The following is a 16,115-nucleotide window of genomic DNA, read 5'->3' as shown; positions in this document are numbered from 1 at the left end:
TAATGCTTTCCTCCAAGAACACTTTCAAACTGCTTTTAAAAAATCTCTCCATTATATCTGTATATGACCCCAGCTATGCTAAAAAAAAAAATTCAAGAAAATTTCTCAGATTTCTTTATGGATGGTGGGATTATCAGTATTTCTTGTAACACTTTCTATATCTTCTAGAAGTTTTTGTATATAATAATAGAAAGGAGAAAATAAAAGTTATTAGTGTTGAAAAATAACATGTGAAGTCTAAAAATACTGAACATAAAGGTACGTAGGTGTAGCATCATGAACAATGTCCTCTGACAAGACTTATCTGCTTCCATGCTCCTTCCCCTTCTCCTACAAAACTGAATGGTTCCTGCAAGCAGGGGCTCAGGGATAGGACATCCTTCTCCCAAATACTCTGGCAGAACTATGAGGTGGTAATTCGATTGCTTCAGGAATCCTCAGATCAAAATCTGCAAGTAGCTGGGTGAGGCAGCCCTCTTCTGGGGTAATAAGAAAATGCAACCACACCAAAGGATGATGGCTGGATTGTAAACGGCCCTTAGGGCACAAGGGTATTCAAAAGCTATTCACTGAAAATGAATTTTTGAAGCTAAAAGTTCATTTTGGAAGTTGAAGCATTAAGTATGTGTCTAAAGTCTCTGAGCTTCAATTTCTCATCTGTAAAATGCAGAAAGTAATAGTACCTCCTAAGGTCATTTTGAAAATAAAGTGAGTAAATTCAGTTATTCAGCACAGTGCTCAGCAGACAGTAAATGCTTAATAAATGACAGGCATTATTTTAGCTTTTACTCATTTCACAATTTTTGCAGTGATTATTTTACCTTGTGGAACCCCTCCAGTGTTTACAAAAAAAGACCCTAAGGAATATTGTATATTGCATCTTAAAAAGAAATGAACATGTGTATACATTTAAAAAGAACAATTTATGGCTAAAAACCATGAAAACATTAAACTTTGAGATGTGTTCACTGAAAAATTGTTTATTAAGGTGTTAATGTTTTATATAGTTGATTCAACATTTGTATAACTTAAAATTCTGAGTTGCCCTTGAGTAATCTAGGTATCTACAACACTCACATGTATGTAAATTGCATATTTCCTGATATTCAACATAGGTTTCTCTAACTTCCATTTATCAGACAAGTAAAACAATACACCTTTATAAGTTCACAAATTCCGATTTCTCTGAATTTTTTTTTATCATATTCAAACCTTCTTAAAAGAGGAAACTGAAAGCCCCAAACCAGAAACCTGAATCTGCCTTTCACAATATATATCAAGTCATCATGATATACGCTTTAAACATCTTACAACTTCATCAGTCACACCTCAGTAAAGCTGAGGAAAAAAATGAAATCGCACACAAAACCGCCTTAATCTGAACCAATATTGAGAAACAGAGCATTGAAAATGATCTTTCATTTATCACACAGAAAAAATACAGAATATATTTAGTAATTTATTTTAACCTAAAGACAATATACTTTGTACTTAGAGAAACAAAAGATTAGTTGTCAGGGGTTGCTTTTGGAGAATGATCAATAAGTTCCTTATCGATGGTTGGATAGTGAAACCAGGGGCCATCACCTCTTGCTCTCATTAATCTTCGTACTTCCAGCTCCTTTAATCTGTAAGAAATAGAATAGTGATGTTGTGATTACAGCATTTCCAATTATAAATGTAATGAATTATCTCTGTAAAGAACAACCACTTGAGAGTCTTGCTTTTGTGTAAAATATAATGTCCCTCCACAGATCCATTGATACACACCTATAAGCAAAATTTGGGACTTATTTTGGCTTTTATTATCTTGCTTATGTAGTTAGCCAATGAATATTATTTTTAATCCCTCAAGCATCACTTGAAATGATAATGAATTCTCTCCTCCTGTCCCTGTTCTTTGTCTGGGCAAATCACTTTCACTTGAACAACGGTAATGCATTTCCTGTCTTCTTGCCTTTTAAATGTTAAGAGAGTCATTTACAGAATGTCTACTATTATGACTATCTGTTGTGCCAAATGCTAGGAATTAAAACAGGAACAGGCCTTCCTGAGGAGCGCACATGCCGTCTACACTGGCTGCCCATTACTATTAGGACAGAAGACCTTTCGACAGCAGGGACGGTGTCTCATTCACTAGCCACCAACATCACACTGAGCCTGGTCAACACTGGACAGACCATCAATACTGGTAAAGAAAAGGAAAACCAGGATAAAGAAAAACATTCTCCAACTCTAAGATCTACTTATCCGTCCTCCGCCTTCTTTACAAACTGAATAATCTCTGCTCTAGAAAGATAGGTTCATTTTTTCACAGCCAAGCCTTTGTGTAAACTACCACACATTCCTGGAATAATCCCTTTTCCATCAGGCCTTTTACTTTCCATTTTTATAGACTACATAGATACTAACTTTTTACATCACTGGAAATTTATCATAGTTATTTATTAACTTTATTAACCTTAACCAGCTTACCAACCCAATCTATGACAGATAATATATCTTTGCGGTGGTATAAGATAATATATTTATATTTATTAAGAAAATATATTTCTCTTTTGGGGAGATTAAATACAATCTTTTTCTTTTTTACTCTTTAGAATGTAATTATTCAAAATGAAAGTAATTAAAATATTCATCACAGAGACTGGTTAAACAAATTATGGTTCACCCATATAATGGACAGCCTACGCACCTGTTAAAAAGAATGAGGGAAATCTACGTAAATAGTAACATGGAAAGGAGGGGCCAGATATACTGTTAGGTTAAAAAAGCAAGGTATAAAATGAATATGTGTACCATCTTCCCATTTCATTAAAAAACAGAAAAAAGCATTTGTGACTGTGTATATATACACATGAAGAGAGTATTAAAAATTGTGGAGGGTTGAAACTAACAGTTATCTCCCTATGGAAGACAGTCCCTTCCTATTTTATGCCTTTCATTTACGATTCAGTTTGCTATACACCTAAACATGTATTTTTTAAAAAACTGTAGATACTCCCCATTCCATGCTCACATTGGCATTTTTATTTTAGGGGTAAAAGTCAGAGTCCTGCTTTTATTTTTACTTTGTTTTGAAATTATTCACAATCTCCATATGTCTAAGAAATTTTAGAATCTTGTGTTTTACCAAAGGTATATGTCTGAAGTTCAAAAATGTCCGAAGTTAACCAAATATGAGGCATAATGCTGAACACACTCTTAAATACTTAATAACAGTTCTATATGGTAACTACATATACATGTAATTTTACATCCAGAAAACAAGCTAATCATATGTTCATTTAATCATTTAAATATTCTTTAATACCATAGCAATTTTTGTAAACTACAAAGTTAAAACAGAACGAATGGGAAGTAAATCAGTGTAGCCTGGGGTCAAGAGGTGAGGAAGGGGGTTGACTGAAGGGACAGGAAAGGGACTCACTAGGTGATCAAAATGACCTGATTGTGGTGATTTCAGTTTATTTTTGTCAAAACTCACTGAACTTAATGGGTACATCTGATTGTATGTAAACCTCACTCCAAATAGCAAAATAAATCTCAAATAAGATCATATTTAAAAGTAGCCAAAGGAAATATGAGCAAACATTAAAAAAATAATTTGGCACTTGTATATTTACTTATTTTATTACTCACAAAGACATATACATGACATAAAATTCTGGAAGCTAAAGAAAAAGACTGACAAACCTAACAATAATTAAACAAGTAATTTATATAAAGTAATTAAAGTGTCAGTATCTAGTAAGTGTTCAAAATATATTAGGTATTACTGCACTTTTTTTATCTGAAACATAAAAACACTATGTTGCAAAAAAATTCTATACTGTCAAAAGACAAATGACAAGCCAGAGAAAACAAATCTGCAACAAAAACAAAAGGGGTTATTTTAATCAATGCACAAGTTAGTAGAAAAATGGGCAATTTATAAAAAAGAAATACAAATAACCAATAGATGATGAAAAAATGCTCAACTCTGCCAAAAAATACAGAATTGAAATGATGAGATAACATTTTCAACGATCTTATGAGCAAAAATATTTAGGTTTGATAAATTCCTTTACTGGGAAAGGTATGGAGAAACAGAATTAACTACTATGTATTGATGACAGAAAAGACAACTGGTACAACTTTTTAAAGAGGAATCTGACAAGAGCTATCTGAAATGTAAAGCATGGGCTTCTCCGGTGGCTCAGTGGTAGAGAATCTGCCTGCCAATGCAGGAGATACAGGTTCGATCCCTGGTCTGGGAAGATCCCACATGCCTTGGAGCAACGAGGCCTGTGTGCCACAACTTCTGGACCACTGCTCTGGAGCCCGCAGGCCCCAACCACTGAAGCCCGCGCCCCCTAGAGCCCATGCTTTACAAGAGAGGCTACCACAATGAGAAGCCCATGCACCACAACTGGGGAGTGGCCCTGCTTGTCACCAACCAGAGAAAAGCCTGTACAGCAAAGAAGACCCAGCACAGCCAAAAATAAACAAATACATTTTTTAAAAATGTAAAGCATAACATGTGGTTAACAGAGCCACTGCTAGGAATTTATATTCCAGATATACTGAATAAATAAGCAAAATACATACGTAAGGATATTCAGCACAGCACAATATACAATATCAAAAAACTTGAAAAGAGCCTAAAAACCAACAAGAGGTCCCCTAATGGTTAAAAAAATTAAGGCACATCCATGCGGTGCAACTATTAGAAAGAATGGAGTATATGCTATTACAGGAGATCATCAAGATACAGTAGGCCCTCCCTATCCTCAGAGGGCTGACTGTTCTACACCATTTTATACAGAGACTGGAGCATCCTCAGATTTTTGATATCTGCTGGAGGTGCTGGAACCAATCTCTCACAGATATCAAGGGATGACTATGTATTTACATGAAATGAAAAAACGCACAGAACAGTGTTGGTAACAGGATTCCATTTGTGTTAATACAATTTGTAAATGATATATACAATATATATTTTTAATGTAAAAACTTTTTCCTAGGAATGTATACAAGAAATCATTATTAAATAGTGGTCACCTTAAAGGATCAGATTGGGTGCAGAAGAAAAGGGAATCGCAGGGAGAAGGGGAAGGAGAGGGCTGCTTTGCACTTAAAGAGTCAGGACATTTCCTGAATTCCTTGTAATAATGTGACAGATATTATCCCGAATAGTCTCCTAGCCTCCAATGCATCATCTTTAAAGATGGCGAAGATCCTCTCGCCATCTTCACCCTTTTACACAGAGCATCTTACAGTGTTGAAGAAATCGTTTTATTAAATTTCTTCCTGTGGTTTGCAACTGTAGGAAAGGATTTTCTTCCCTGCACTCCACCCCCCACCCTTCTTTTACCGTAATTCAGCCTTTTCAGCTTCAATTTGAAGGATAGCCATTGTTCTTTCATAATTCTTTTCAGGACCATCAAAGAAAGTTCGGGCAATCCATCTTGATATAGGATGCTACAAGAGAAAATTTGTTTTAAGATTAGTGTCTAAAAAGTACATCACTTTTCCAGTGTACTGTTTTCCTAAAAGGACCATCTCAGGTTAATCAGTAATACTTTTATGTAATCCGTTCTGTAGATACTGTATTTGTCTTCATTTACAGGTGAGCAAATTCTATAAGACTGTACAGTTACTAGGTTGCAGTGTCTGGACTCAGGCCAGTCTGACTCCAAAACTTGTGCTCGTTCTTATTACACTATGCTCTGAGTATCTTAAGCGGCAGATTTCAGCGTGAAAGCTGGGGTTTGGTGATCCCAAAATGGAGCTGTTTTTACCAGTGAGCAAAGATAAGCTAATTGTATGGCTTTACCTTAAGATTTAATAATGAAATATTTCTTTTCTAAAATGTAATTCATTCAGATAACAAAACATGGAAACACACACTGTAATCAAGGCCATCTTACTACAACACTTATAAAGACAAGTAACAGAATTAATCTGGGACTTTAGTAGCAATGACAGTATGGTAAAATGATTAATTCATAGTGCAGGTGCTGGAGTCAAGACCCTCTAGGTTCCAATACTGACCCTATCCCTGAAACAGGTCACCTACTTCCTTTTAAGATTCAGCTTCCTCAGCTTTAAAGTGGGAAAAATAATAGTACTATTTACATGGAATGAGATAATATTTGTAAAACACTATCAAAATGCCTGCTACACAGTGAGTATTCAACAAATCATAGCCAGCATTAGTATCAGGACAATTTTTCCTATGGTGTAGAACATAGGATAAATTTTGTTACTATGCTAGGTTAATAACATAGTACAAAGTCGGTCTTTAAAAAATCATGAAGCTTAAGGTAATATAACAATGCAGATAATTACCCAAAGAAATTGCTTACAAAAAGTGAATACAAAATGCATCATTTATTTGATATAAAAAACTGAATTTAAAACTGTATCACAATTGCTAAATTAAGCTATTAACCAGTACACTGACAAGGCACCTAACCCTGCAAATAACTTTTAGTGACCTATACCAACCTTGAAATATTCCCAGTGTTCTGGGACGTAGCCTTCTGGAATTTCTGCTAACTCAGCTTCACCTAGTAAGAGAAAACACTGATGTTCAACTTTAGTAACAGGAGTTTATGTTAATTTTTCACCATTTAAATAAGAAACCTATCTCTTGTGGTTTTAAAGAACCTTTTGGTTTGTAGCAATGAAGATGTCTAATATTTTAAATTCACTTCAATCTGGTGGAAAATCATTCACTATATATTTTTTTAGATGTCTTCTATGTGTAAGGCTTTGCATATAGGTATTATACAAGAGTTCTCATTTTGTTTTTATTTAGTGTAACAAGATATAATAAAAAACAAATTATTCCTCTGAGTTTCCCTAAACCTCCTAAGCAAAATATTCAAGGATTGAAGTTTTAGAAGTACTTCGAGCAGAATTTCCCAGGAAAACCTAGTATTTACTGTCATTCACAAATCCATCTTTTAAGAAGATTATAACTTTCTATATTCCAGGATGGATAAAAAAATTTGTTCTATCCCTCAGCTTGTTTTCCACCTGTATTTCTGTTTTCCTCATTCAGACTTATCAAAGCTGGTTTGAGAAGGAGGAAGAAGTCAGGTCTTTAATGTGGTCTATAAAGTCAGTGACCTTAAAGGTTTTTTGGGGAAAACAGTTAGAAAAAGAACCACCGTACATTACTGCAGATTAAGATTTGGTTGAAATGAATTCTCATGCTTAAGTTTTTATTTAAAGAACTTTCCCTTCTAATATCCATAATTTCTTTTTTATATTAATGTACACAGGTCTTAAAAACTTACTAGTCTAGTTGGTGGGGAAGATACTCACCAATGAATACATTTATCAAAGTTATGCCAATTGCTACTGGAATCCCAGTCAATAAAATGTAGAATCTCTGTTAAGATTAAAAAAGAAAAAAAAAGTTTTCACATAACCGTTTCCTATCTTTCCTCACACTCAAACTACCCTCATTACATGATTTCCTTATATTTCTTATAAAATAAACTTGCCAAATTGGAGATGTGATATAAAGCGATATATTTCTATAATTTCCTTTTGCTCTAGTTTTTAGATGCCTACATTTAGCATCAAAAATTAAAGAAAAAAGTCAGATTTCACAAGTATAATGCAATATATATTTAAGTGATTTTTCAGTTTCTAGTTAAAGCAATGTATTAAGGGACATTTATTTATTTAGCTGTGTCTGTCCAGTCTTAGCAGTGGCATACTGGATCTTCTTGAGTCATACAGGACCTTGTTGCAGCGCATGGACTCTCTAGTTGTGGCTTGCAGGTTTAGCTACTCTGCTTCACATGAGAGATCTTAGTTCCCTGACTAGGGATGGAATGCTCATTCCCTACATTGCAAGATGGATTCTTAACCACTGGACCACCAGGGAAGTCCCAGAAATTTTTATATTAAGAATAAAAATATAAGATGAAGATGATTTCTAGAGTTTGAGTTGGTCATCACAAAAAAAGGGGGAGGTCAACCACCGGCAATAAGAAGGGCATTACGTACAATAGGAGGCAGGGGAAGGTCTAAGGGGCAGCCAGTGGGTCATAGCTTTAGGAACAGTGGCAGAGTCCGGACAATCTTCCACCTTCTAAGTCTTTACTTTTCCTTATAGACTATTGAGATACAAATATATGGTTAATACCCTGCTTCACTCTCTGAGATCAATGTTCCTAAACAACAAAGAATTAAAAAATCATCTCAAAATAATGGAGTTATATATTTAAAGAAGTCCTTCAATGAGTTCTTTGCTAATTTAAAGAATATTTTAGTAATACAAATAATTATTACCAAATGAATCCACTTTCAGTTTTAAAATTTATAGACTGGGAGGGGGGCAGAGAACACAGCTGATTATTTCAAAACCCCATAATCTTGAGGAGAAAGAAATAGCTCAATTTATACCTCCAATATGTCTGAATTTTTCTTGAAAAAAGGAGTCTCACTAATTTAAAAATAAATTCAATAACAAACCAGACCTTACTACAAAACCTTGATATTTTTTGAGAAAAGGAATATGCATTTACAAAACAGAATCTTTTGTAAAAGAAAGATGTTTACTAAATAGGAAAAAAAAAATTCCTGTTTATACATAGAGTTTAGTTCAACAAAAGTTTTAACTCACCAGTAATTTCAAAAAACGTTTGTCATAGAATCCGGAAGGCTTGATAATAAACAGTCTTTTCCCATGGTCTCCACTGTGTCGCACAGGAGCTAAAAATATTAAGTTGTCCTGTTATATACAAGGCTTATATGGAATATATTGTTATATTTGGAGATAAAAATCAGATTATAAGAAAATGTACATGCATAAATGTTTAATATGAATCATCATAAAGCATCCCTTCTCTGCCAAAATATATATGTGTGTGTTTAAGATGTACTGTTCTAAACTTTAACTCTCCTCATTTTTATTCAACATTGTCATTTTTATTCATCAATATTCAAGACATTTATTGAAAAAATATCTAAATGATTATTAGAATTTGTTCCAGTAGCAGGTAGGAAGATCAGAGACTCTTGGTGGATCACAGAACTCTTTACTTATCTCTGCAATAAATATTTGCTAATGCTGCAAAAGAATTTAAATTGTCTGATATGATGAGGCAATATACATTAGGGACTTGATGCAAAACAAATGGAAAGATAATTATTCAATCCAGCAGGAATTTGAATTATTAAAGGAATTTCAGTCATAATAGATGTCGGAAAGATTGTACTCACTGCTCAAACTTAAATGTCAGGGACAACCTCCCCTCCTCCTGAAATCTACTGTTTAGACCCAGATGACATCTTATCCTCCAAAAAACCAAATGCTTCCCAGCTAAGACGAGAGCTCTCCTACCTTTGAACTGCTGTATACTCTAATGGTGTGCAAACCTGCTTTAATTGCCCCAGTGAAATCTAAGTACCTTGAAAACAAGAACTGTCTTTTAAAATTTGCTACTACCTGCAGCAGCTTGCAATGAACTTAGAAGGTTAATTCACAAGAGAATTAGAAGCTAGCGTGAATTTACTAAGTATAAATCACACTACTAAGGCCTCTAAAATAACAAGAGAATTTGACAAGGTAAGTATGTAGTTCGATAAATCATTCGAAAGATACAACAGAAATTTCTGTGGAGGAGATTAAAAAAAATAGGCTGGATAATAGTACAAACCACTCACTAATTCAATAAATATTTAAGTGCCCACTACGTACAGGTCTTTGCTAGGTATATAGCATAAAAGGTATATAGATCCTGCTGGGAGAGAAAAAGTAGATAACAAAATTACAAATCTATAAGGACAACAAAGGAAAGAAAGGAATATAGTATCAGAAAAGAACAGGCCCCAATTAAAGTTCCTCTTTAGACAGGTTGGTGGGGTCTTAGGGGAGTACAAGGAAGGTACATTACAAACCGAGAGAAGTAGCAAGTTAGATAAAACTGGTAACGGGTAACTGGCTGATCATACCCAAAAGCTACAGATTACTCATGCAGTAACCTGCCAAAGGGTTCTCTCACGATTTCTATGAATGGCCTAGATGAGGTGGAGATGGTATTCCTGACATTACAGAGCTACTGCTGTAAGAGTGGCTACCACACCAATGACGAAATAGGATCCTCCCCAAACCCCTCCTACTGCATTTACAAAAGGCTGAATCTAAAAGGATTAAGTATAGTAAGTGGGAAGTCCTGCCTGAACCATCCAGAAATTCAGTTGCTCACAAACTTAAGAAAAGTCATTGGTGGAAGTTCTCTGATGGCCCAGTGGTGAGGATTCTGGGCTTTCACTGCTGTGGCCCAGGTTCAGTCCCTGGTCCGGGAACTGAGATCTGGCAAGCCCTGTGGTGCGAGCAAAAAGAAAGAAAGGAAAAGAAAAGTCACTGGTGTCATGTGGTTATCAAAAAAACTCACAGGTAATCCAATCTTAATCTGATGTACCAGAAATACAGGGTCAAAACAGAAGGAACCCTCAACCCACCTCTTAACTAGACCTGCTGAAGCATGTCCATCCTCGAGTACACTGTTTTAGAGGGACAGTCTGGAGCATGCCCCAAGTTAGGCAACTAGGATGGCAAACACGCTGGAAACTGACCTGCTGAAAACATGGAAGCTTACTGGTCTACAAAAAAGAAGTCAGGGTGGAGACCAGACAAGTGTCTTTAAATAGCTGAGGTTGTCAACTGACAAGGGCTGTGCTGAACTGAAAGGAAGAACTAGGATCAATGTGTGAAAGAGTATTTTTAGCTTAATACAAGAAAGAAGTTTCTGACAATTTTAGCAGTTGAAAATAAAACTGAACTGCCTCTCCAACCCCCACTCTGAAGTTATTTGAGTGTCAATAATGGAATATAACAATGCATACTACAGGGGGTTGGCCTAGAAGATTTCTAAGATCTTTTCTCTCAAAGAATCTGACAGATGGCTCCTCTTAGAATAAAAAGACATATCTTTCCTACTGGTCAATCTGAATGATTTCCTTCCATCATTAAGAACTCCATCCTGACTTCACGTTTTTGCCCTTACTTTCTCCTTTGCCTGAAAGCTTTTCCTTAGGCTCTTCGAATGGCCACCTCCTCATCCCATCCTTCAGAGATAAGATCAAATGTCACCTCTTTAAAGAAGTCTTCTCTGACTACCCTATCCAAAGCTGGTCACCTACTTATTCTTCTTAATGTCATTTGGTTATTTCCTTTAGAACAATAAGCGCTAAGCTGAATTATTCAGTACTGTATCTCCAGTGCTCTTTAGAGTCCGCAAGTGGCAGGAGCTCCCTATCGTTGAATTTACGTTTCTTAAGTAAATAAAAAGTTGGGAGGGAATCCTTTTTTTGGGCCCTGAAAGTAAATTCAGAAGAGACAGTATAGTCTCAACTTTCCCTTTCAGACAGAAATATATACACACAAACATACATACAAGGATTAAACTCTGTGTGGGGTTTTAGGGACAACTGTTTATGAATCCAAGTATTAACAAATACAGAAACTATAACAGAAAAAAAAATTATGGAAGAAAGCTTGGACTGGCTGCATTCTAGCAATATTAAACAGTAATGTAAACTTCTTGCTTTCATCACATATAATTACTCTACTGTTGAACAACAAATATTCATGTCATTAAATGTACCAGATAACTGTTATACTATTAACTGTTCTAAAAGATACCTTATAGTACTAAACTCTTTTCATGATTTGTTGTTGTATTAACAGTAGGACCATCTGCTTACAGTCTAAAATCATTAGCGTGAACACTGCTTACAACCAGCTGGCTGGCAGGACTTCTGGAACTCAGATCCTTCTGCCACAAAAACAGGCATTTCCTACCACTCTCTAAAGCCTGGAATTTCTCAATTAGGTATTCATTAATTACGTGGAAGTAAGGTTTCAATAACCTTTTTTTTTTAATGTAAATAACTTCAGGAAAGTTATGTTGTGGACAACTGTGATACCTGTGAGGATCAAATAGTTCAATGTAAGATTTTTGTGTGTGTCTCTAAGACAACCCCCAAAACTAATTTTCTTTCCCTCATTCTCTGACTATTCCCAGTTAATTGTACCACCAACTCAATTACCCAGACTAAAAATCTCATTTGTCTTCCTACACCTCATCCATCAGTTGTCAAGGCCTCGTGACTCTAAAATTCAAACTTTCCATTTCTCTCCATGCCCATTTCACCTCACTGGATTAAGTAATCAACACGCTTGATAAGTCCACCAAATATTCAGATGCATCTTCCTAAAACATACTACTGATGCTGCTCTTCTGCTAAATATTCTCGGCTGCCTACCAACTTGTTAAGATACTCTGGCTTTTTATTCAGCGTGTATGTGCTAAGTCGCTTCAGTCATTCATATCTGAATCTTTGCAACCCCATGGACTGTAGCCTGCCAGGCTCCTCTGTCCATGGGATTCTCCAGGCAAGAATACTGGAGTGGATTGCTGTGCCCTCCTTCAGGGATCTTCCAACCTCCTTCAGGGATCTTCCTAACCAGTGATCGAACCAGCGTCTCTTACATCTCCTGTATCAGCAGGCGAGTTTTTTATTTTTAACACTAGCACCATCTGGGAAGCCCTTTTGTATTTACCAGCTGCCCTAATGTGGTCCTGACTTCCCTTTTTGCAGCCTTCTCTCTCAACACCTACCAATTCCAAGAGCCCCATTTTCAGATGTATCAGAAAACACATCCTTTATCTTTCTGACAATTACACCTCTTAAAACTGTCCCTAGAACCTATTAACATGCCCCATCATCCATGTCTGAACTAAGTCCACACTGCTTTGTTTATAAAATCATTTTAATACTCTTCCCAGGTTTTCAAGTCATAATATACCGACATCAGCCTTCAACACAAAAAGCTCTCTGCAGCTGAGGAGAGGACTTAAGCTCATTTCTAGAAATTTAATAATTTAGTTAAATAGAATATTTAATCTGTGCTGAGGGTGATGATAACATGGCAGCACTAAATGTTTAAGAAAGTTGTGGCCACGGGGCCTTGAAGAAGGTAATGTTCGGGGCTGCAGACCCTCCCCACTCACTCTTTACCACTACCTTTGAGGTAAGTTAAAATTATCACTCTTTTTTTTTAAAACAGTTCTTATGGTAAGAGATGTTTACTTCAAAATAACATTTCTAGAAAGATGCAAAATTATGTGGAAGCACATCTCAGGGTTATAAATACTTGTCAGTGAGAATGAGACTGGTTTTATTTCCCTGTCAAGTCAACAGAATATAAGCACATTTGTAGTAAAAATCCTCTTTAAAAAAAAATCCTCTATTTTTGAAGATGAAGAACTGTAGGTTCTGAGTAATTAAGTACCTTTTACTTAACTTCCCAGATGTGATGACCCAAATTCACAGAATTATTGAATTCTGGAGCCAGAATTGAAACCTAGGCAGTCCAGCTCCAGAGGAAACAAAAGCAGCAAAGGCTGTCTACTCTGCTGGATCTTACGTTCTCAGAGAGGCAGAGAATGTGTGCAGGTGTGCCTGCATGCACTCAATTGCTTAGTCGTATTAACTCTTTGTGACCCCATGGACTGCAGCCGGCCAGGCTTCTCTGTTCATGGGATTTCCCAGGCAGGAACACTGAAGTGGGTTGCTATTTCCTTCTCCAGGGGATCTTCCTGACCCAGGGATCAAACCCACATCTCTTGCATCTCCTGTACTGGCAGGCAGATTATTTACTACTGTGCCACCTTGGAAGCCCAGAGGCAGGCATAAACTATATAAAGCAGATTATGAACTTTTACTCCACAGTGACAGATTAGGCTTCACACGCAAAATACTTTTGAAAGCAGGTACACAGCTAAAACACAGTAACACTCGCTACAGCTATTATATCCTTTGCTGCTCTCAGTGGAAAGGGTGTAGAGTACCTGCAAGGATCCTTCCAGAACTTCAAGAACGGGGAGTAGTGTATAAACAGAATCTAGGAGTGAAATTTTACCTCCGTTTAGGGAAATAGATGGGGAAACAGTGGAAACAGTGTCAGACTTTATTTTGGGGGCTCCAAAATCACTGCAGATGGTGATTGCAGCCATGAAATTAAAAGATGCTTACTCCTTGGAAGGAAAGTTATGAGCAACCTAGATAGCATATTGAAAAGCAGAGACATTACTTTGCCAACAAAGGTCTGTCTAGTCAAGGCTATGGTTTTTCCAGTGGTCATGTACGGATATGAAAGTTGGACTGTGAAGAAAGCTGAGTGCCAAAGAATTGATGCTTTTGAACTGTGGTGTTGGAGAAGACTCTTGAGAGTCCATGGACTGCAAGGAGATCCAACCAGTCCATTCTAAAGGAGATCAGTCCTGGGTGTTCTTCAGAAGGACTAATGCTGAAGCTGAAACTCCAATACTTTGGCCACCTCATGCGAACAGTTGACTCACTGGAAAAGACTCTGATGCTGGGAGGGACTGGGGGCAGGAGGAGAAGGGGACGACAGAGAATGAGATGGCTGGATGGCATCACTGACTCGATGGACGTGAGTTTGAGTGAACTCCGGGAGTTGGTGATGGACAGGGAGGCCTGGTGTGTTGCGATTCATGGGGTCGCAAAGAGTCAGAGACGACTGAGCGACTGAACTGAACTGAATCTCCAGATAGGCATGATCAAACACTATGGGGCAGCAGGGGGTATGTGAAGAGGATATGTGTAATCAGAAAAGACTTACAAAGGTCTTTTATCAAGGAATGTGAGCACATGTGGCTTTGTAGCAGGTTCAAATTCCTGCTGGAAATTCGTTGAATACCATTGGTCCTTTCCATCATTTTTCCATTAAGTCCCTATGTATAATGCCTCTTCATGTGAAATGGCATAACTCAAATTAAATTGGGAGAAGAGCAGTAAACAGAAAAAGATATTTTTAAGTTGGAGAGGAACCTTTCTGCCTTTAAATTTCACTTCTTCTGTATCTACATCTATTGTATAGGACAAATAGCTCACAGCACATTTTCGATCAAGAGGATTAAATGAATATCATTAATATCTATATGATGTCCAGCACATAATACATGCTCAATAAGTGTTAGCTGTCATTATTATTATTCAGTTTAATACAGTAGTGAATTATCTTTGTAATAATTGAGTTACAGTTTCCTCATCTGTAAAATGGGGATAACATTGTATTCACTTTGCAGAAACCAAGAGGGAATCAAACAGAATGAATGCAAAGCATTTGATGCTTTGCTATTAATATTATGATTATTCATTCCCCTTGAGTTCAATCCACAGTCTCCAAGAGGCTCCAAATAACCCTTCCACGACTGCCCTGACTTTCCTAGGACCTAGGAAAAGACCTACGATCTTCATATAGGTCCCTTTCTCTCTAACCAAACATTAAGAATAATTATTTTGTGACTGCATTGATATAAAACGAATACAATTCAGGCTAGATTTACCATCACATACGCATTAACATTACAGTCCTTTACCTTCTGATTTTAAAAGAAATGTAAATGAAAACATTTTCGTGGACACCTGAAAGTATCATGAAGACGGATCACTGTGCCTAGAGAAGGAATTAGCCCCGAGCTCTCCACCTGACCATATATTAGAATTAGCATCGTCAGGATCCTCAGCAACATGACTTCCCACCTTGTGAGAGTACAATCTAGCGCAGGTGCAAAATACAAAGAATCGTGTGCCTGAGAAATAGAGATCTTAGTTCTTTGCTTTCTAACCTCTTTCTAATCTCAGCTTCATCCACAAATTAGCAACAGGATAGGTGAATGACAAAGCGTCTCAAAAATTCTAATTACTTAAATACGATCGACCTGATTACTTCAGGAAAGCCCTCAGTTTCCTCATGCTCCTTCTCACAAACCCCAAGTCCTCAATTCATTCCCGGCTCCCTTCGGATTCCACCAAGGTCACCCGGGAAGAGCCCTCCATCTCTCCTCCCGCGTTCCCTAATCTCGCTTTCTCCCAGAGCTAGTACTCACCGACAGTCTTCGGAAAGTCACGGGTGAGGAAGCCTCCGAATCCAAGTCGGGTGCCAAGACGGCGGCCGGACAGAGAGGCCACTGCAGAAACCGAAGCCCGATGCAAAAGACTCATGGCCGCCATGGCTACTACGGGCAAGAGAACACCAGGGGAGAGTAACGGAGGCCGAGAGAGCCAATCTTCCC

The 16,115-nt window shown here is 37.0% G+C and overlaps 1 protein-coding gene across 1 annotated transcript; it reads right to left on the bottom strand.

Annotated features, from left to right (window-relative positions):
• Nucleotides 1-960: 960 nt before the first annotated feature.
• On the bottom strand, nucleotides 961-16,074 carry NDUFB5 (NADH:ubiquinone oxidoreductase subunit B5). Its single transcript, XM_086395263.1, has 6 exons — nucleotides 15,930-16,074; nucleotides 8,630-8,718; nucleotides 7,318-7,384; nucleotides 6,493-6,554; nucleotides 5,357-5,463; nucleotides 961-1,628 (listed from the first exon to the last, which is right to left on the bottom strand). Exons 1-6 carry the CDS (start codon nucleotides 16,051-16,053, stop codon nucleotides 1,508-1,510), a joined length of 570 nt encoding a protein of 189 aa, XP_086251389.1. The 5' UTR covers nucleotides 16,054-16,074; the 3' UTR covers nucleotides 961-1,507.
• Nucleotides 16,075-16,115: the final 41 nt, after the last annotated feature.

This window comes from Bos grunniens, chromosome 1 (genome assembly GCF_055505025.1).
Source record: "Bos grunniens cultivar Pamir isolate PY7600 chromosome 1, Bosgru_T2T1.0, whole genome shotgun sequence".
Classification (NCBI taxonomy): domain Eukaryota; kingdom Metazoa; phylum Chordata; class Mammalia; order Artiodactyla; family Bovidae; genus Bos; species Bos grunniens.
The sequence above is the reverse complement of the archived record's forward strand: the minus strand, read 5'-3'. Positions and strand labels throughout refer to the sequence as shown.